This window comes from Saccostrea cucullata, unplaced genomic scaffold, assembly GCF_032062105.1.
Source record: "Saccostrea cucullata isolate Sc308-1 unplaced genomic scaffold, CSIRO_AGI_Scuc_v1 ctg5972, whole genome shotgun sequence".
In the NCBI taxonomy this organism is placed as follows: Eukaryota; Metazoa; Mollusca; class Bivalvia; order Ostreida; family Ostreidae; genus Saccostrea; species Saccostrea cuccullata.
Window position 1 is genome coordinate 6,136 of NW_026929397.1, and position 23,702 is coordinate 29,837.

Consider the following 23,702-nt stretch of genomic DNA (forward strand, 5'->3'; position numbering starts at 1 on the left):
TCTTTGTCTTAATTCTGATCAGGATCGGTATTCATCTACATGTACTATTCTATTTTCGTTTTAAATCCCGCGAAAGTCGACATGATATTGACAGCTTAAAAGATGGTACATGTAATTGCTGTAATACATGCGTATATATTTTAAACAAGGGTAATTGGTTGGAAAAGATCGGTGATGATGTGAAGTAAGAGATAATTGAACCTTTACTATGACTTTTTTTCGGGTATTGTAGATAAAATTACACCGATTGACCAGGTCAATAAAAAATCTGCAAAATTGAAAAAAAAAACCATAAAATAAAAGCCGCCCGCCCGTCTCGATTTTTAAAAAAAATTCGGATGAGAATCTAGCAATTTATTTATTATGACCTAAGTTAGTGACTTCATTTAAGAATGGGTTTCAAAATATAAAGTAAGGTTTTATTTTACATGATGTTACAGCTTTCTTCAAAGTTGGGTTTAAAACATTCGCATCTTATATATTTTCCATTTCTTTCTTCTCCACCTGAAATAGAAAGATTTCAATCGAAATAAAATCAAAGGAAATGTTATATTTCTACTCTTGAATGCATGGTGCATGCTGAACTCGTTTGGCATATTCATCGAAATACTATCGTATATTATTTAATACTAAGCACTGTGAGTACTGAAAGACGGTGGCATGAATGGTTTTATTTGTTTAACGTCCATTTTGAGTATAAATTTTGAGTAGCGAGGGATGTTTTGTTTGCTAGCAATTACTGCGACACTGGATATCAATCTGAATCATGTCCCGCAGTGGGAGTCGAATCAGCGATGTACATATTTCATAAAAAAATAAAGCAAACTTCAAAAAGATCTATGCATATTAAACAAATTATAAGATTTGATATAATGCATTTTGTTGCCTTATCGCACAAAGAAAATAATGTCAAAGTGTTTAGAGCAGCGTCACGATTCCTTTTTGTTTAAAACAAGTTAGATAACTCCCACTTAAATTAAGAATTGCACATAGTTGAGTTTCCCTTAATTCTTTAAATAACAGCCTGAAACGAGTCTCGCACACAAATGGAACCTTGTGAAGATTTTTTTGTATTAAAGTTATGGACAATATTTTACTATCATTCAGCTAAATAGGTTATCTAATTAATTAGCTGTCAACATTGACAGCGTCTTTCACTTTTCCTATAGCTGTTTGATATGCCCATGGATTTAATAAAAAACCGATTTCGCTAAGGAAACTATCATTTCCCTTTGTACACTAAGATGAAAATTTGATCTGCTCGCCAGTGCGTAGAAACGTCATCGAAAGTCGCCATTTTTCAGTTGTTGTGTTTACACTTTCCTATTTCAGATGCTCGGTAAACTGCCAAAAATTAAGCAAATACCCTGAAATTTTCCAATAGACGACACAATAGATAGTGAATAAAAATGCGATAATGTTTATCAAAACCTATTTGATACCTTTATTTCGAAATGATACTCGACGTGTATAATTAATAAAGAGGGGAGGGGGGGGGTTATCATGCCTTTGTACATTAAAGCATGTTAAAAAAATATTAATTTTTGTCTATATTTTACAAGAAGAATTCAGAAACACTAAAATATAAAACATAAATACTTGTTAATAATTTCATCTTACGGCTCCCATTATTTTTCGAGAAAAAAGAGAAAAGAAAAAAACAAAATAACAAAATATTTTTCTGCCTCTATTTTTCTTCTTTCTTAAAATACATGTATTCGTTTTTCCTATATAGTAATTTAAACAGATATTACTGAGAAATTACTTCCAACAAAAGACTCACTTAAATAACAATAAACTAGTTATAGTTACACTATAGATATTAGTTGGTTAATGGTAAATACACTCACAGTTTTTAATTCACGAGGGGCGGAGCCCCGAGTGAATTAAAAGCTGTGAGTGTATTTACCATTTACCAATTAATATCTATTGTGTAAATTACTTGTACCAGAGGACCAATGAGAGAAAAGCTGGTTGACAGTTAGCACTGTCTACTTCATCCGGTCCGGAGTCTGTATGAATACCTTTCTCCATCTGAAAGGATCGTATTTGAATGCTGCGTCCGGGGTATTGACGATAAAAAAAATCGGAATGACTTATCATTATTGGGTATGTGTAAAGATTTTGCACCGATTTAAACTTTTAATGTAACAGATGTTTAATGTGAAATTACTATTTGGAGACAAGAATAAGAATTAAGGCAATTCGAGATAGAAGGTATAAAGTTAACAGCATACACTTAGTAAAATGCGGAGCGAATGCCGACAAATTAATTTCAGTATTCTTGAAGTTTAAAATGTTGACTAAACTCAATTATCAGTTATTGCCAAGGTTTTGAAATAAGCATCATTTCTTCATCTGTCACGGTCTTGTTACATGTATTATGGCTTGATACCAAATCGTGGGCGTGACTTAAAAACTGTGGTTCTTCTGGCAAATACACAACAGCAACATCAAAGTAATATCTGAATTTACCGCCAGTCCTATGGTACAACTTAAATTGTACTGATTTAAAATTACACAAAATAGTATTTAAGAAACAACCGCGCTTGTGTTGTTTAGTATTTATAATTATTTGATTTCGGAGTTAGAAAGTGAAACAATAATTATTACCTACAAATATTTTTCATTAAATATTCTGACAATAAATAATTCTAAACTAACACAATGTGTACGAAATTACTTTTCGCACATGAGAGAAAAAAACGGAAAAAATCATGTACCAATTCACTTCTGTAGTTTGCATACGAATATATAAGAGTTGGTTGGTGCACGAATTACATGTATTTGTTCATCAATTCAGCCTAATTCAATGAATATTCATGAGGCGAGAAATATTGATGACGGCAAATGTCAGGAATAAGGCTTTGTGTCAATCAACGAAATGTCTCCGAAATAACTTTAAAGTATTTGATAACTATGTACATTTCATCTTGAATCATCGAAACAAGTCTACTTTCATTATTTCGACTCTGCAAAAATCTCCGCTAGGATCCCCGTGTGTTTACATGTTGCTTATTCATAAGCCACGACCAGCAGCAATAGCCTGTGGCAATATATAGCCACCGTCTAAAAAGGACTAAAACTATCAGGTTTTGTATTCAAATTGATGGATATCGTCAGATTAAAAGAAATGAAGATTGCTTGGATAAATGATGTTTGAATATTTTAAAGAATTATGGGCCTTCAAACATATGGCAGTCAATTCGTTAATCCAAATTGGTTGAGATCGAAGGTAAATCTTATATTGATCAATTTTAAAAAAAGTGAAATTTTGAACGTTCAAAATTCGTCAAAAGCTCTTTATTACAGAAAAAACAAAGACAAACGAAAATCCCAAATATACCTAGATATTTCAACGTATCTGTGGCGGAGTACTTTTTTATGCGAAAAAATGATTAAAAGGGATATCTATTGATCATATCAAATGTATTTTATAGTTATCATTCATCATTATCATCATAATGATTGCACTTTTACATATTCTCATAGAAAAAGACACGCTTTAAACAATTTTCAATTGAATTAGGACTATAATTGCAAAAGTATTTCCAGTATTATCATCATACATGTAAATTCATCTTAAATCATCAAGTTACCAAAATGGTTAAACCAAGATACACCAAGACCAGTTTTCATATTCTTTTTATCACACCGTCAAACTTTTTTGCATATCATGTACCCACGCGTTCCCATGTTCAATAATGTGTACAGGAGTATTCACTATTCCTGCAGACGGTCAATATTTCTTCAGAATGCTGGCGGTTGCTTATTTCTACTAGATGTCATAACATAAAAATCTAACATCGATATAATTACTTCGACCACATTCAGTAAGTTTTATCTATTGCTGTTTTTTCGTTTCTATCCTGAAAAGATGCCAATAATTGCTGTCAAATTATTATTTTTTGATAGATTGAAAGTGGATGTTGGCTAAATAAAGGTTAAAAATGTTTTTTGAATAAAATAAACGATGAAAAAAAATTACACATTTAATTGTAGCCGCAATAAAGGAAAGAAAAAAAAAACATTGCAAAGCATTTGTGTTTTCAAATATAGTTAATAACTAAAACGTCATCCCTAAATTAGTAAATATCTACACATTTAACTGTACTATAAGTTTTTCTTCGTACGCATGAATTGTTTTCCCGTTATTTCCGATCACGACAAGGGACACACGGAGGGTTTGACCGGTCAGCACAGGATGCTCACTGCTTCATGGTACCTGATCCCACCTCTATTGTTTCGGAGGCCCGCTGTTTGCTCTGCTCCTGTTTTGTATTGTTATTGTTTTATGAACTTTGAGATTGAATACTGTTATCTCCATATCCTTCTTTTATTATTTTATTTGTCACCGGTTTTTTTCCAAGCAGATATCTATTGTAAAATTGTGGAGAGACTGATGAATTTGGTTCAGCATGAAAACCATACTAACTTTTTTTTTTTTATAGAAATTAACTATATAGCTTTTTGATTCTTTTTGTAATATATGCTTCCAGTTTGTAAGTACATCAATTGTACTTTCAACATAAATTTAATCGAATGTTTCTTGATTCCAAATTTCTCAACATATGAATTAAGGTAAAACATGAGTAAACTTTCTACTAGTCAGTACCGGGGTATCTATGTATTCCTGTCACAAATACCCCAGTAAACAGAATCTTCAGTGTGGCAGGAAAATCTTCAAATCTAATAGATGTAGGTTAAGAGACACATTAATTGAAAATTGTATGAACATTTTAATAATATTATTGTAAAAAAATGTAAAATAACATGATATAAAAATAAAGGACTGTACATGACTCATTCCGTTATAATTTATACATGTTTACTTGAATGTAATGTGTAATTTAATTAATTGCATTTGCAAAGTAATTATATTTTAATTAATTACATTTCCAAATCCATGTAATGGTAATGGTAATATAATTGAAGGTTTTGGGAAAGTAATTGTAATTTAATTAATTACTTTCCTATGTAATTGCCCCCATCCCTGTATGCATGGTAAGGTGAAAAAAGGCAAATTAATCAGGATTATAATATTGCTAGGAGCGCCACTTGTTATATAAAACTTATGTCAAAAACTTTTAACATTTGATTGCCTATATAACAGACTGACTTGTCTTTCGTTTTATTTATCAGATTTTTGTTGTTTCATCTTTTGACTTCTTTTATCAATCGCTTGCAATGATACCACACCTTGCAATTGTCAATTGCTGAAAAGCACATATTCGTTCAATATACCTAGAAAAGTTTTAAAACGCTTAGTATTGCAGTCTTTTGATGGTTTTAAGCTCCACTGGGGGTTCAGAGGAACAAAGAAAATAGTGTTTTTAAAACACAGTTATAGCAGAACTTAAACACAACTTACTTTGATTCAAAGTGTATTGTTATATATCTCACATAGTTGTAGATATACTCACTTTATATATCCAATTACAACCGCTGCAAGTATTCCAAAGAAAACAATTGACGTTGTAAGAACAATTATCCAACCATTTTGCTGTTTTTCATTATGATTCCTGTAAATTAATAATAGTTTTCCCTAAATTATATGTAGCAGCAGTAAGACTAACCCGTAAAAATATTTTATTACTGAATCAATACATTTTTAAATCAAAAAATATAATGAAATATATTTAATTGGTTTGCCTATTAACAGTTTTATTCTAGTATGCTGACCTTAATTTAACTCACAGGTTTGAATATGATAAGTTTATATAATTCTTTTTTGCCAGTGTAAGTGAATATGTTTTGCCAGTGTAAGTGAAAATGCTGTAATAAAGAACATAAAAATGGAAATTTGCATAATAAATTTGTTTGCAGACCTCGATATGATTTTATAATTTTCCACACTTGAGTGTATTTTTTTTATTTAAATCAATTTTATGTGTTCAAGATCATTTAGATGCAATGACCTAAAACATATGAATTGGGATGAACACCAAAGTTTTATTTCAGACTTTAAAATAACATGCAAAATGCAGTTATATCGACAATTATGTACATGCATTTATTGATAATGGTAGAGCTTTACGATTTAAGATCAACCTACTTATCCTTTGTGCTTTTTGTAGTGATGGCAGGCATTAAAGTCGTATCAGAGAGCTTAGAAGAATTGAAGCTGTTTTTCTTCTCTGCTTTATAGCAGGATTGATCTAGAAGACAAAAAATCTTCATATTCATTGAAACTGAAAGCAAGAATGCTATCTTTTCATATTGTCAACACATGGCCATTGCTTGATATTCTATTTTTTTAAAGTAGGAATCCTTTAGTCCAGGTATGAGATTGTTATTTTATTCTTCCTATCTCATATGATATTCTCAATGTATCAACAAAAAGATTAAGAATGATATTTTACATTTGTATGCCTCTGTTGACTTGTATCTTGTTGTACAAGGAGGATTCAAAACCAAACAATTCCGATAATAATTATTCTGAATCCTCTGGCCTTTAACATTGTACTCCATGCAGTAACCTAAAATAAAAAAAATATTTCAGTTGCGATAAAACATGAATATTTTTAAATATATCAACAACTTTCGGTAGACACAGCGTTGGTAAACTGACATGTAATACAACATATCTTATTTTTAAGGCAATTCAGATTTATAATCGCCATACGTTTATACGCATTCGAAATTAATAAAAGTCATTCAGTCATTAATATATCATGGGAAAGAAAAAAATGAAATACGATTCGATGGACATAGTAAATTACCCAGCATGTATTTCATTATGCTACATAATTCCCATGATTCATTTAAAGACATTCAAAGCGCAATGGTATTTATGCTGGCTTTGTTGTGAACAATTTTGCATTATATATTTGCAGTTCATTCTAGCAGCAGCGTCTTTCCATTCTACTTCGCTCTTTGGACATTCATCAACAAGCCTGGCAGTCTGCTGTATGCCTGGACAGTTAATGACACACAAAACCTACAAAATGTTACAGAAAGATATATAAATAAACTAAAAACAATACATAGTTCAGTTACTAGAGTTGATGGAATGATTACACTACTTAATAATTTGATATTAGATTAGCTATTTTATGGGATATATACATATGCATTTTTAAATTCGAATAATAATTATTTATTTTTACAATTTTAAACAAAGCACTGAGTAAGTACAAATTACCTGCATATCATAAAAAAGAACTATCAGACAACAAAATGTTTTTATTAACAGCATGATGTGGGACAGGTAAAAACCTCGAAGTGCAACCCTTTATATCATTCCCATAAAAAGTTCTCTTTAAAGAGTTGTCACAAAAAGTACTTCGTCCAAAAGCTTGATAATCCTACAATGGAGTAAAATTTTAAAAATAAAAGTAAAGTAGGCGATCCATTTCGAAGTTTAGTTTTATTAAAACAACAGAAATGTAAATTTGTAAATTCTTATGAGGCGAACTAAAAAAAAAGTCCGAAATCGACACTGGTTAATTCAACAAAAGTGTAATTTATGTTAATAAAATAACGGATAATTCCCCATGTACATGATTTAGTTGCCATTAATGTGCGGCGTTGAATGGCAAGGTGAAGATAATGATCCTAACTGAATGGTAAAACTAAAATCCGAACGTATGCTTTTCAAATGCTTCTTTCTATTCACTTCTTCTTTCGTGATACGTCACTCTCGGTTTTGCAGGATTTCCGTGTATACTTAACAGTTTCTTAGATCTTTATTATTTTTAACACTAAAAATATCACACTTACTTTTTCAGAATATTATAACATACATAAAAATACAATTTTAAGCACACGTCATGTGGACCCCCATCCTTTCAGACACACATACATACAAAAGTAATATTGAAAGAGTCCTAATTAGACTATGATTTCTTTTTCCTTATTAATGTTAGCAAGCCTATTAAACTCAAATGTTTCCCTCAATGCTATTTTTGTTCACGATAAATGAAGAGTGCAGGGAAATGAGTTGCATGCAAAATATTTATACAGTAACTGTTAAAGAAAGGCATAGGACATCATTAACACAAGTAGATTTGAAAAGAGATATGTAACAAAACGTAACCAATTTAATTTCAAATGGTAAATAATCATATATATTATATAAAGTTCGTTAATATGGTGCGGAGCTAGATGGATACATGATATTTAACAAAATTATGCAGGATGGAAGCTATATTGATTACAAGTCTGTCTTGAAAAATTCAAATTAAAATGATTTATACTTTTTAAAATAAAGAATAATATACAAAAGGGAAGTACGGTAGTCGCCGCATCTAAATAACGTCATATGACGATTACACGGCGTCATACTCTTAAGCGCTTTCCCTTTGTTAAAAAAAATATTTGATATTCACGAACACATTCACAAACGTCACTTTTTAAAAGAATTATTGGGACCCATTGCGCAACCACTATATATATAATTAAGTCCTCTGTCAAAATACTTAGAACGGCCACCACAAGACAAACTTTTGTTTCATATCGCTCTGAGACACCTTTCTTTCATTTGACAACATAGGACATCATTTCAACGTTTCCGCCCGACCTCCCCCTTTCAGTCTCCCTATCCTCTGCTGATCATTCAATGACCCATGGTTTGTTAAAAATCGCTAAAACCATTTATAAGCAAGTTTCTTATAATTACATGCATTTACATGATTTCCTCTGTGTGTCTAGCTAGTTAATAATCGTAACTGTCTCTACTGACGAAAACGCATTACAGCTCGTTTTAGATTTTTTTTTTACATTTTGAAATTACCGGTACCTTTGTTCAATACATTATGATTAGATTAAAACAAAAAAATGTTTATAGTTAAAAGCAATTACGTTATTCTATTTCAAACTAAAGGCTAGGGAATGTCGTAAAATTTTGTCTTTTTAACTATTGGGCAATTAGACATTTTACATGCTTTTTAATGTGTTTTTCTTCTTTAATTCTAATAATATACAAAAAACGAGACCTTTAATAGTGACGCAGCGACACACCTTAACTTGAATGTTTTAAATGTTCATAAAATTAATTCAATTGACCATTATTATACCCGCACTTTCTAAAGAAATTCGGGTATTATTTTATTCATGTCCGTCCGTCCGTCCGTCCGTCCGTCTGTCACACTTTTTCCCTGAACTCCTCCTACATTTTACACAGTAGCTTAATCATGTTTTGGGAGATGGTTGGTGGTGTCAGGTAGATGTGCAGTAAGGTTTCCGAATTTTGATTTTGCCCCGGGGGGGTCAAATGGGGGTCGAGAAATGACGTTTTTTATGCAAAAATCCCGTCTTCCCTGAACTCCTTATACATATTACTCAGCTCACAACTCACGTAAAAGGGGAGTATTGGTGTTGTCATGTAGATGTTCAGTAAGGTTTTGGAATTTTGATTTTGCCCCGGGGGGTCAAATGGGGGTCGAAAAATGACGTTTTTTATGCAAAAAGCCCCGTCTTCCCTCAACTCCTTCTACATTTAACACAGTAGCCTAACCATCTTTTGGGAGATGGTTGGTGGGGTCATGTAGATGTGCAGTAAGGTTTCCGAATTTTGATTTTGCCCCGGGGGGTCAAATGGGGGTAAAAATGACGTTTTTTATGCAAAAAGCCGCGACTTCTCTGAACTTCTCTTACATTTTACTCAGCAGCCTTATCATCTTTTGGGGGATGATTGGTGTTGTCACGTAGATGTGCAGTAAGGTTTCGGAATTTTGATTTTCCCCGGGGGTAAAATTGGGATAAAAATAACGCTTTTTTATACAAAAGGCCCTGTTTTCCCTGAACTCCTCTTACATTTTACTCAGTAGCCTATTCATCTTTTGGGAGATGGTTGGTGGGGTCATGTAGATGTGCAGTAAGGTTTCGGAATTTTGATTTTGCCCGGGGGTCAAATGGGGGTCAAAAAATGCCCTTTTTTTTATGCAAAAAGCCCCGTCTTCCCTGAACTCCTTCTACATTTTACACAGAAGCCTAATCAGCTTTTGGGAGATGGTTGGTGGTGTCAGTTAGATGTGCAGTAAGGTTTCCGAATTTTGATTTTGCCCCGGGGGGTCAAATGGGGGTCGGAAAATACGTTTTTTGTGCAAAAAGTCCCGTCTTCCCTGAACTCCTTCTACATTTTACTCAGCAGCCTAATCACCTTTTGGGGGATGATTGGTGGTGTCATGTAGATGTGCAGTAAGGTTTCGGAATTTTGATTTTGCCCCGGGGGGTCAAATGGGGGTCGAAAAATGATGTTTTTTATGCAAAAAGCCCCGTCTTCCCTCAACTCCTTCTACATTTAACACAGTAGCCTAATCATCTTTTGGGAGATGGTTGGTGGGGTCATGTAGATGTGCAGTAAGGTTTCCGAATTTTGATTTTGCCCCGGGGGGTCAAATGGGGGTCAAAAATGACGTTTTTATCCAAAAAGCCCCGACTTCTCTGAACTTCTCTTACATTTTACTCAGCAGCCTTATCATCTTTTGGGGGATGATTGGTGTTGTCACGTAGATGTGCAGTAAGGTTTCTGAATTAAGATTTTGCCGTGGGGGGTCAAATTGGGATAAAAATAACGTTTTTTATACAAAAAGCCCCGTTTTCCCTGAACTCCTCTTACATTTTACTCAGCAGCCTATTCATCTTTTGGGAGATGATTGGTGGGGTCATGAAGATGTGCAGTAAGGTTTCGGAATTTTGATTTTGCCCAGGGGGTCAAATGGGGGTCAAAAAATGACGTTTTTTTTGCAAAAAGCCCCGTCTTCCCTGAACTTCTCCTACATTTTACATAGTAGCCTAATCATCTGTTGGGATATGGTTGGTGGTGTCAGGTAGATGTGCAGTAAGGTTTTTGAATTAAGATTTTGCCGTTGGGGGTCAAATGTGGGTCAAAAATGATGTTTTTTGTGCAAAAAGCCCTGTTTTCCCTGAAGTCTTCTTTAATGTTACTCAGAAGCCTAATCATCTTTTAGGAGAGTTAAATATTTTGAAAATTATGTAAAACATCAACGTCAAGGGGTAAAAAAGCATCACATGATGGGAAACACCTTGAATTCTTATGAGTAATTAATGTACATGTCAAATGTGAGAGTCATATCTCATCTCAATCAAAAGTTATAAGCAAATGCAACATTTTTGAAAAGTAGAGGCTTGACCGCTTCAAGGTCAAGGTCACAGAGTAAAAGTCATGATTTATTTGGAAAGGTCTTATCACAGGTAAAAATATACATGCATTATGATATGAATGCCCTAACTTTTCTCTTTCAAAATGATGAATTTATAACAATTTAATTTTTTTGCAAGTAGGTCAAACTTCTAGGTCACAGGTAAAAAAAAAACCCATGCCATTCTCACAGGTAAATACTAATACATAAGTTTGATATTCAGTAGATATGACCGTGATGACCAAGGTTAAATTTATTGAGACAGATGGACAGTCTGACATACAAATGTACACATTTCTATATGAATTGGGTAAAATTGGCCCCGTGGTTCTAGAGAAGTTAAAATGTAAAAATTTTTCAGACAAACAGATGGACGACACGTCACGACAGACGTTATATGTTAAGGAAACCAGAAAAGCTCAAATGAGTGTTTGAAAGGGTTAGAATATGGTTGCAGTATTTGAAAAGCTGTTTTTTTATGCAGAGATATGCATGACCAACATATTCATGTTTTATATTTTCTTTAGTAATTTGTTTGTTTGTTGTGAATACATCTCTCTTGGGAATTTTTCCCTCATATGGAGACACCACCAAATAATAATGAAGACAAGATGTGTTTGTGAAACACTGATGTCCCTGTATGGAAGCCTGTGGCGAGGGTTGAAGTTTCTCAAATATATGTCAAACTCAAAGGTCAAGGTCAAAGGGTTCAAATTGTTAGTATCAGAAGAAAGTCTTGTCACAAGGAATGCACATGTGAATAAAAATCCCTAGTAATTCCTGTTCAAAAGTTAATTGCCAAGGTTAATTTTTTTTTAAGTGGTTCAAACTCTAGGGTTAAGGTCAAACATATTTATACCTGTTGACAGTTCACAATGAATACACTTGTTAAGCATGAAAGCCCTAGCATCTACTGATCAAAATTTAGGCCAAATTTAAAGTTTGGTATTTTTCTTGTAAAAATGTGTATCCTAGGTCAAGCGATTTCAGGTAAAAATTAATGGTACCCAAATAAAAGGTCGTAATTGTCACAAGAAATAAACCTTTAAAATGTGGAAGCCATTTGTATAGCCCATCCCACTTAAAACTTATGGGCAAGGTTATAATTTCTGCAGACAAATAGACAGACATAATATAAACACAAAAAACAAAATATGTATAATTAGTCAAATGGAAAAAAAATTCTATTTAACTGGAATCAAAAAATAGATTGTTATTTCAGGGACTGGATGTGGGTAGGGAGATTGTAATCCCCCCATCCCCCCCCCCCCATCTGGAATTTGCTTTGTTATTTAAACAAGACTATATACTGAAGCAAATAAAAGATGACTTTGGACATCCTCCCCCTAACTGAGAAAACATTGACCACACTATCATTGTTTTTATTTTGTTTATTTGTTTTCATTTTTTTTTCTCCTGCTTGTCAGGAAATTCTGGGCTGGAAATTTTTTGACTGAGATGTGAACCCCCCTCCCTACTCCCAAAAAAATTCTGGATCCGCACCAGTATTGGCAGTAACTGAATGTCACATCGACAATGGCAGATAACTTCACAATATGAAATTCGTCTAGTGTGGCATGCGATGATCTTTGACCCTTTTTGAACTTTAACCTAATCGTTTGGGTTTATTTTACCCCCCCCTATACTTAAACTTGTACTCACCGACTGCCATATGTCTCGTCAACTTCATGAAATATAAATCCAATTATAACACAAAATGAATAAATCCAATGTACACCAGACTGCAGCCATGTGCTAATTCCATTCGACAAACCTTCGTCGATTCCGTCACTTATCAGATGAAGTGGGAATCGGCCGAGGTGTGCCAAATGGTGTTTAATCTAAAAATATGATAATGGGTGACGCAACGTGATGTGATGTAGAAATTTACATGTTAACATGCATAGTACAAGAACAAATTTTAAATTAATTCATAACAAACGATGTTTTAACAAAACTTTTCCATCTAGCCTATTCCAAAAAGTATGTGCTGTGTGATTGTGGTGTCGAGGGGGGGGGGATTAGTAAATTTAAAAAGGTCCTATTATGAGCAAAACATTTATCAAAATCTAATTTACATCATTAATAGAATTCAAACTGGTAAATAATGAATTAAGCATGTAAAATAAATATAAGAGGTTCTGAGTTATAGGTCACAGGGTCTGAGAATTTCATACTCAGTTTGATGAATACATGTAAATCATTTGGTTTCGGAAGTAAATTCAAAGTGGGGGGCTAGGTGTAAAAAAATTTTTTTATACCTTCTCAAAAACCTGACAAGCAAAAAAAAAAAAAAACGATAAAATCAATTTCCCAAACACGAAAATCCTATTTCAGGGGGATGGGGGGATGGGGGGGGGGGGGGGGAATTCGAACTTCAGTACCAAAATTTTTTTTTCTATACACTACCTTTTTTCCCATTTTTTACCTATACTGCCATGTGTCTGTGGAAAGTGGGGGGGGGGGGGGCTAAACCTATGAAGCAATGTTCAATATCTATACTAAGTATATGTTTGGCAAAAAAGCCCCCCTAGCCCCCCACCCCACCCCCACCCCCCACCCCCAGTTCCGACGCCTATGTAAATTATAGAATTATTTTGACTTTTTCCTTGGAAAGCTGCCCAATATGTAGGAGCGTGTATTTATGAGGCAAACACCTTAGTGCGGGTATTACTGTCTCATGACAGCATCTAGTTTTATGAAATTTTCAATTTTGATTAGATTATTTTTAATGCATTTTTTGGAACATTATATTTGAAACTAGTGCTAATTGTAACGGGAACCGTTACAGATGTTCCCCACACGCTCCCCAACTCCCTTTCGGTGCCATGTTCCCTGTAAGCTTCATTAAATAAGACAAACTCTGTGCATTTTTGACTTTTACAACGCTTTCCCAGAAGGATACCAATTATATTCAATTTTTAGCATTGCACCCAAGCGCATGTGAATGCATGTGCGTTATGACCATATCATCTTGTCTACACTATATATATATATATTAATATACTATATATTAAAGCATTCAGTCCAAAAGTAATAAAAATCACTCTTTCAAGAGTATTTTTAAATATACTGGTTTCAAATGCACGCACGTGCGTGCACGTGCATGATGATCATACCTTCTTGTAGGAGTCCCTTACATCTATCTATGTTCTAAATCCCATCCTGTTTGGTTGAAAAACAAGGGAGTTATAGCCATTTAAAGTTTCAGCTAATCAGCTTGCAGCACACGTGCATGCTCGTAATTTAATGATTTTTTTATATCATTTTGTAGGATATCCTAATGCATGCCTATATTTTAAATTTCAAAAAATTTCGTCAAAAAACAAAGGAGAAATAGCAATTTAAAGTTTCAGCCAATCAGATTGCAGCACACGTGCATGCGCGTGATTTCATGATTTTTTTCTATATCATTTCGTAGGATATCCTAATGCATGACTATATTTTAAATTTCAAAGAATTTCGTCAAAAAACAAAGGAGAAATAGCCATTTAAAGTTTCAGCCAATCAGATTGCAGCACACGTGCATGCGCGTGATTTCATGATTTTTCTTCTATATCATTTTGTAGGATATCCTAATGCATGACTATATTTTAAATTTCAAAGAATTTCGTCAAAAAACAAAGGAGAAATAGCCATTTAAAGTTTCAGCCAATCAGATTGCAGCACATGTGCATGCGCGTGATTTCATGATTTTTCTTCTATATCATTTCGTAGGATATTTTAATGCATGACTATATTTTAAATTTCAAAGAATTTCGTCAAAAAACAAAGGAGATATTGCCATTTAAAGTTTCAGCCAATCAGCTTGCAGCACGCGCACATGCGCATGCTTTCATGAAAATGCTTATATATCATGCGGTAGATCTTCATAATGTAGGACTATGTTCAAAATTTCAAAGGATTATGACAAGAAACAAGAAAGTTATTGAGACTTTAGTTTCAGCCAATCAGAGCGAAGCGCACGTGCATGCGCGTGAGATCTTGCTATTTTGACCATGCTATCTTGTCTATACTACTAATGTATCCTTACATTATGAGTTTCAAAAAAATTCAGCAAAAAATAGAAAAGTTACGGTAATATCCATTATATTGGTAATTTCACCTATTGCACGTGCGCGCTCTTGCAAGCACGTGCGCGCAAAATGACATTTGTTTGGCAACTCTACATAACATGCCTACTAACCCTAAAAAGGTTTCACCTAAGTCGGATGTGTAGTTTACAAGATCACTCGTGGACAAAATTTTCCCAGGAAGAAGAAAAATAATAATAATAAGAAACAGAGTAAAAACAATATGTTCCCCAACTTCGTTTGGGGAACATAAATATACACCAAGTATATAAAAAAAATTGAACACAGTGAATTACTTTTGGATCAACCTTCGTATGTTGATTATTATTTCAAGAACGCGTAACGGATTATCACCGAATGAAAACGAAAGTAAATGCAATGGAAATTTTTATTTTTTAAATAAAACTGAGTTAAGAATACAGCTATTCATATATAGGACTTAAAGCTGAACACTACTCGTAAATAGGCATAGTCCGCCATATTTCCCGTTGTTCAACGCTCTCCCTACAACATGTATATAAGGAGAAATTCAATCCAATGTATTTCACTATAGAGACCCGACGAGTGTAGACGTACATCTTTACAGAGCTTGCTACTCAATATCGATGAAATTATCAAATTTTATGTACTTCTTCCAAAACAGGACAAAAGTATCATGGAAAATGCAGGTCAATACATTATTTACAAACAGAAAATGCACATAAAAACAAGAAATAAACGCAAAAAATCTAAGACCAAGATAAGAGTACTACATGTCGGCCACGAGTTTTGAGTGTGCAATCGGGTGTAACAAAAGCGAACGGTTTATATACCCGTCTGACAGTGCCTATTTATGAGAAGTGTTCAGCTTTAAACAAGACTATGCTACCTCAGTCGATAGAGCGCCTGATCGTAGATCGCAGTGTGGGCCTTTAACTCGGCTCAGAGGAGTATACATATGAGTGATTTTTCTGCTACATCCATGATGTTTGAATCCTAGATTTAGGCATATGTCCCCAACAATGATCAGTGGTATCCTTTAGATAAATTTCAAAATCCTCAGCTCCTTAAATAGATTTGTAAAACAAAAGAAAATAACAAGCATAATATCACTGCAAATTAAACATATCAATGTTAATTATAAAGATTCAAGACGTAAAGGCACACTTTCTCTGAATTCCATTTAAGTTACCTTTCTTGCACAGTTTACTTCTAAAATAAAATACAATCATTTGACCATGACAGATTATGTAGGACGTATTGCGCAGAAATTTATCGATTTAAACAGCACAGACGTTAGTGTTGTGCTGTTATATGTATGATAGTACTCGTGTATGAGATTTACAATGTAAACATTCTCTTCGTACTCTTGGTTAACGATTATCATTGGCGTTGAAAGCAAATTCACTTCAATTCAATTCACTTTTTTACGTAAAACATACATCTTATTGTATAAAATACAAATTTATAACATGTAAACAGTAAACAGTAAACAGTAAAGCATAGCGAAGGTATTTTTTAAAAGTCAGCATAGTTATTATACAATCAATATCATGATGATGGAGAATGTACAAACCATTTTTAATTTATTTATAAGGCAATATGACATTCATCACGTAAGTTAAAGACATGGTACAACAATTTTCCAAAATTACAAAGGTCCTTAACATTATGTGCACATAACTGAGTGAATTTAAACATAGACGGTTTTTTCCCGGTAGTATATATTTTTTAAATATATTTTACTCGTTATCCCTTTTATCGTGGACATTTTAAATAAAATGGAATTCATCTTTAATTTCAGAACTACAAACTTCACATATTCGGTTTTCGCGCAAGATATTTCTATGGCGTCCACTTTCAATAGCTAAATTATGTGATGACAGTCTTATCTAACTAATTTGCTTTTTATAAATGGATAGAATAGGTTTCACCAAATAATATTGCAGTGTGAAGTGATCAATAATGTATTTAAATAACATACATCTAGATGAACTATCGATATCAGCAAGGAATTTTGTACATAGTTGTCAATTATTCTTTGCTTTATAATTGAGAAATGGCTGTTATAACTAATTCTTTCTTGGTCAGTCCACATATATCCTAGACCAATTTCGAATAATATATCTCTAATATTAGAAGCCCAATTCTTAATCTTGTTCTTTGGTTGTTCAATTTCCTCCAACAGTTTCTCATAACATGATCTCAAAATACAGTTCTTACTTTGTAATATTTTGAACCAAAAATTTAAATTCGGAAAAGTCTTCATAGTCAGTCTACCTGTTTCAAAATATATCATAAAAGTTTTTTGTGTTTTTTTTCTAACATATAAAACACTCTTATTTAATTCTAAATGTATCTTCTCAATATCACATGCATTTTGGCTTCCCCAAACTTCACAGCCATAGTTCAGTATGATACTAACATATGTATCAAAAAGTAAGAACATAGTTTCAGTTTTTGAACTCAATTGAATAGCCTTAGATTTAAGACAGAACATTGCTTTTCTACCTTGACAAGCCAATTGTTTTTGAGTAACATTAAAATTTTCATTGTAGTTTAATAAAACACCAAGGTACATTAATGTGTCTACAACTTCTATTTGTTCATTATGTTTATGCCACTTCTCATTATCATGTAATTTCCCCCTTTTTCTAAAAACAACAATTTTAGTTTTATCAACATTAATGGTCAGGTCCTATTTTGAAGCAAAATCATACAAAGTACTCAACATTTGTTGTAGTTCTTGTACAGATTCAGCAAAACAAACCATGTCATCTGCATACATCAAGGTAAAAAGATTCATTTCTTGCAGTTCAAGGGGAACATTACCGTTTTTATGAACTCAATTTCAAAATCATTTACATACAATGAAAAAAGGATAGGTGACAGAACTTCGCCTTGTAACAACCCTAGGGAGTTTTCAAAGACCTCTGAAATCATTCTTGTTGATTTGACACAGGATTTTATATTCTCATACAAAGCACGTATAAGATTTAGTAATTTCCCTTTAATTCCGTACATACTGAATTTTTTCCAAAGCTTAATACGTTCTATAGTGTCGAATGCTTTTTTAAAATCTATAAAACAGCAATATAATCTTTTTTCTTACGTAAAGACGTACTTATTATTGTCCACAAACTAAAAATTGCTTCGGCTGTACCCACCCTTCGTTCGAGATCCGAATTGAGCATCAGTAATATCATTAGTCTTAGACCATTCAACGAGTCTATTATTCCGAATCGAAGTAAAAAGTTTGCAAAAACAACTAATTAAGCTGATGCCCCATAATTATTTGGATCTAGCCTATCACCTTTTTTCAATACAGGAACAATTACCGATTTAGCCGGAAAAATACCTGATGACAGAATTCTATTAAAAAGATTATGTACAATAGGAAGAAGACATTGTTTAAATTCAATAAAGTATTCATTGATCAACAAGTCGTTCCATGAGATTTGTCTTTCTTTAGCTTAGATATGGCATTCTGTATTTCTTTTTCGGATATTTCGCGGTCAAGCTCTTCAAACACACACAAATTATCGTCGTTCACAGTCTCGTTAGTCGTCGCGTTTGGGTTTGATGCCAGGTCCTTGAAGTGGTCATAGGATATATTGGGATCGACATTTGGTTGATGTGGCTTTCTTTTTTGAAAATATTTATAGAAATATTTGGGGTTATGTTTACGAAAGTGGTCGAGCATATATCCTTCTTCACGAAAATACTGCCGTCTGAGCTTTGCAGCAAGCCCTTTGTATTCTTTCTTTGCCTGGAGTAAGTTACTATGAGTAGCACTATTTTTGTTTCTGTTGAATATTTCAAGATGATATCTGTATTTGTTGTATTTCCCTTTCATTTCCGGGGTTACCCAAGGTTTATCTACCGGTGTTCTGCTTGAGTAGGCTGTTTTACGCTGTGTTGATTGTGAATGGGGTTTGATTTCAAAGAAAGGCTCCATGGCTTTTTTTAGCTCTGAAGTAAATAGGTCAACGGATGAGTCCATAGACTCTTGGGACTCACTCTCCAACTTTTCAGCTACTGACGTAAGTGTATAAAGGCATGAGTATAATGCAGTTTGTGCTTCATTAAGGTATTCTGGATTCCACTTAAATGATCTCGATGAGTTAAAGTTGTCGTTAGCGGAGTTTTCACTTACTGTGCTTACTGTGCTTACTACAGGGGAGGTCAAAAGATGTAGATGTAACGGTGCGTGATCCGAGTAAGTAGTAAAATTTGACCTTGGAATTTTTCGATAGGCAGAAAATATCTGGCGTATATATACACAACCTGCATATAAGTCTTGGTCTATATTTCTGATAAGACGCTGTATTTTTAACCATATAATAGTATCGTGCTGATTTTTTACAACCGGTATATAGTTGTGAAATTTTTTACGAATCAAAATTACAATCCCCCCTCCTTGGTTTTCTGCTTTTCTGTCTTGGGAAAACATAAGAATCAAAATTTTCCACGTCTACATCAAGATTTTTTTGAAGCCAACATTCAGTTAAAAGAATAATATCATAAGACAATAAGAACTTTTGGAAACTTAGTTCTTTAATTTTAGTAGCAAAACCACCGTTGATATTCCAACAGATGAATTTCAATACTTCAGTACAAACAGTTTTTGTATGTTTGCCATTCTCCTGAGATCCCTATCCTACAGCCTCATCATGATCCTCCCTATTGGTTGTCTCCATAGCTTCCAGTGTTTCCGGTCCTGTGTACTCCTCACCATCAATATACAGTCTGTTAACAACCAATGTTGCCTTTTTACCTCTATTCCTTGCTTCTTTAAGAATTGGGTAAAGTTGTTTTTTTTGTTCCTGTATTATTTCTTGGGAATTGTTCCTGAATTGCATATCTTGTGTCCACTAGCTTTCCAGCATTGGCGCGGACTTTCTCTCTCGCTCTAAACGACGAAAATTTCACTACCACTGGTCTGCACTCTCCATTCCTCCTTCTTCCTATCCGATGAGCCCTTTCAATGTCCTGCTTAACATTACGGAGCCGAAGTAGGTCATCACAAAAATCGTCTATGAGACGCACACAATCCTCTTTTCTGTTACCCTTATATTCTGCCAGGCCAAAAAACAAAAGGTTGTCACGCATACTACGACACTGTAAGTCGGTTATTGTTTTTTCAATGTTTTTCTGTGTTTTTTCTAAATTCTACATCTGACACAACACATCCCCGTTGACACTCGTAGAACGTGATCGATCTATATCCTGAACTTGCTCTCTGTTTTAAGCCTTTTGGTACGCATAACAATAGAGTCAATTGTCTGTGCCAGTTTATCTATGTCGGCCTTGTGAGCTCCAAGTTCAAGGTCGATATCTGCCTTAATCGCCTTAAATTTCTCATCTATACTGGCTATAAAGCCATTTTTGAATTTATCTAGTTTATTTCAACCATGGATTGAAGGGATTGTTGACCTACTTGCAGTTTTTGGACAGCCTCCGCAATAACAGTAATTTTATCCACCATATCCTCTAAATTAGTGTCCGCCATTTTCACAGTCTTTGTTGATGGTTTTGGGGTATTCCCATCAGAAGATAGTCGACGCTTTCTATCGGATTTGTCCGTTTTAGGCATCAATGCAATACAGAGACATTGAAATATTTCAACATATCAAATTTTCCAAGCTTTACACTTTAAAATAGTACCAAATTACTCACAAAAATCACTGCTAAAATTTACACGTCCATGTCTACCCACGCATGCGCAAATCCTATATCATTGAAAGCAGTTGAAAGTGGGGAATTGGGGGGGGGGTAACTGTAAGACTTTTTTACAAAACCTTCAAAAATACCTGACAAAAAAAACCCGGGGAGAAACGTCCGTTTACCAAACACGAAAATACTATTTCGTTGGTTGGGGAGGGGGTTAGGATCTTACTTCTAACAGTACCAGTTTTTTTAAAACCACAACTTCCCCAATTTTTAACATATAAAAGTGGCAAATGCAGAAATTTTAAAAAGGGGGGGGGGGGGGGGGGGGTAACCAGATTGAGTGGTAAGGGAGCCAAAAGCCACAACAAAAAATATTTAATCATCAAATATGTTTTTTCGGACACAAAAAAGGGGGGGGGGCAGCCCCTGGTCCCCCTCTAAATCCGCCAGTACATACTGCAATCTGTCTGTGGAAAGTGGGGGATAAACCAATGCCACAATGTTAAAAGTCTAAACGAAGTCTATCTTTGAAAAAGATACCCCCTAAGCCCTCCACGCCTATGTGATAGGAATTATTATAAAGCCTTTTTCAATCTGATGATTAATTTTGTAGTACTAAAATTTATCTCTTATCTAGAGACGGCAACTTGTTTTTCTCCTGGGTTCCTTTTTGATAGTGAGAATCTGAATGTCTAAATGTTTCTCAAATTAACTATTCATCCAACACTTTACATCAATTTTATAATGCTTGTAATTTATAACATAACTCCGATAAATGTATTTTCCTCCGGTACCTAACCTCTACTAGCTTCTGTTTCATTTGCCAAGTTCTTCGGCTAACTCAAGAAAATCTTACAAATCAATTACAATTAGTAAATTTGATGCTAAGTATAAACAAAACAATTTAACAGAGATTCCTAAGCAATGATAAATCATGTCATCCGCATCTGAGCTGTTTTTTTTTTAAAGAGCCATTCTCCATAATGACTCGAGCTTTGAATATTGTTGCCGTATATTATATAAGAAGATTATTTTCGTAATTTTCATTGGCTGAAGGGACGTCAAGTGATATTCCTCTTTTCGTAATATCGACGCCAAAGCGCGTCCCAAAAGTAATGATATCGCACGACACAGCGTTTGGAGCACTGAAGTTACATAAAAAGTTGACGTCATAATATAAGAAGCTTGTTTTTTAAACCCTTGTGACGTAATGCCAGCCAAGTCTGTTCAGTTAGGACTGTCAGTGCATTCATTTTGAGTGATTTAAGCAATGAATTCATATTTTTGGCTGTCTTTGGTCCTATAACACACCTGGCCGTGCCGACAAATTGAATGATATAAATGTAGTTTGTCGGCACGGCCATGTGTTTTAGGACCAAGACATCACAAAATATGAATTCAATGCTTATATTTACATTTTCTAATTTTTCTCTATCATAATTGTCAATTTCCTTCATGTTTAATGTGAATTTAGCGCCCTTCAGTATTGGCGTGCTGACAAACATAATAGTCGTTCGTGACGTCGAAAAGCTGTTTGTGACGTTGGAAAGTTAAATAACGCAAATAAACATTGCGAGGAAATAAAATGACAAATTAGTTTTTAATGCACATTCGCCGTATTTTATGTTAATTTTACAAGGGTAGTTTTTTTTTAAATGAAATTGAGTCAAAACAATAGACATCTCGGTATTCCTAAATACTGAAAATACATGTACTTCCTTCTGTGTATTCTACCGCGTTGTGACAGTTTCGTGTGTGTTATATAGAAAGTTGAACGTCTTGGATTTCTAATGGATTTAATAAAGAAAATTTAACTGAATGTAAATATTATAATATAACTATTATGGATTCCAGTGAGCGGTCAATATGTGGTTATTAGGATATTGACCTTATTAATTGCCATGAGTCCTTATAACCACATATCGACCTACACTGAAGTCCATAAGTGTATAATAATAAAGTTAAGAAATTCAAGAAGTTCACAATAATTTCAAAAATGTGTTTCAGGACAAACTGAATTTAACAAATGAAATCCGGTTGATACACGTACAAAGGCACACACATTTAATCTTTAACAACTCGATTTCTCTGGCGCTTAACTTTGTACTTTATACGGGCCCATTCACACGATTTGAAATTGCATGATCATGGGAAATTTGTTTGTCATCATTTTCAAAACTGAAATTAGGAAGAGCTAAGTATGAAACAAATTCAAATGACACCATCCTAAGATCAAATCGTAGAGTTGATAACAAGTATGAGTAAAAGGCTTACTGATTGTACGAAGGTGTCCGTAAGTTCGAGGACACACTAAATTTCAAATAAAAAATGTGTCATTGATATTTATTTTTAGCATATATATTACTAAATTTAGACTATAAAATGTAAAATTATGTTCAATTTAAATATATAATTACATCTATCATTAGACTTAGGATAGTGCCCCGGAGCACCTGAAATTTCCATTAAAAATTTAATCACTTTATAAATTTCATTTGTACTCTGTAAAACTTCGCAAAAACACGGCTATAGCATAATTATGGGGAAAAAGGAACAACGTAAAAATTTCAAAATTTGATTTAAAATTTCAAAAGAGCTAAAATGAGGATCGGAATGGTTAAAAAAAAGGGGGACGTTTTCGGACATGGCGGAGCAAAAGGGCAGTAATGAAATTCTCCCAACATCGGAAAAACCCCCAACTAAGACACATAAATTTTGAGGACAGTCTGGAAATGTTAGTAAAAAAGCCGTTTTTGGTTTTTTAAAAGTGGTATGCAAGATTTTCGGGCGGAAGGAAGAACTGACTTTAAAATAACTTTGAAAATGTGAATCATATTTCAATATAATTTATAATATGGACAAACCACATTCA

At 33.8% G+C, this 23,702-nt stretch overlaps 1 protein-coding gene across 1 annotated transcript; it reads right to left on the bottom strand.

Annotated features, from left to right (window-relative positions):
* Positions 1-405: 405 nt before the first annotated feature.
* Positions 406-6,761, bottom strand: LOC134280753 (uncharacterized). Its single transcript, XM_062763210.1, has 5 exons — positions 6,723-6,761; positions 6,363-6,479; positions 6,056-6,158; positions 5,424-5,522; positions 406-504 (listed from the first exon to the last, which is right to left on the bottom strand). Exons 1-5 carry the CDS (start codon positions 6,736-6,738, stop codon positions 459-461), a joined length of 381 nt encoding a protein of 126 aa, XP_062619194.1. The 5' UTR covers positions 6,739-6,761; the 3' UTR covers positions 406-458.
* Between the last annotated feature and the right edge of the window lie 16,941 nt (positions 6,762-23,702).

Coding starts and splice junctions, on each gene's coding strand:
- LOC134280753 (XM_062763210.1), bottom strand. Junction 6,159..6,362: donor GTCAACAGAGGCATACAAAT/GTAAAATATCAT, acceptor TTTGTCTTCTAG/ATCAATCCTGCTATAAAGCA. Junction 505..5,423: donor GTTGTAATTGGATATATAAA/GTGAGTATATCT, acceptor TTTCTATTTCAG/GTGGAGAAGAAAGAAATGGA.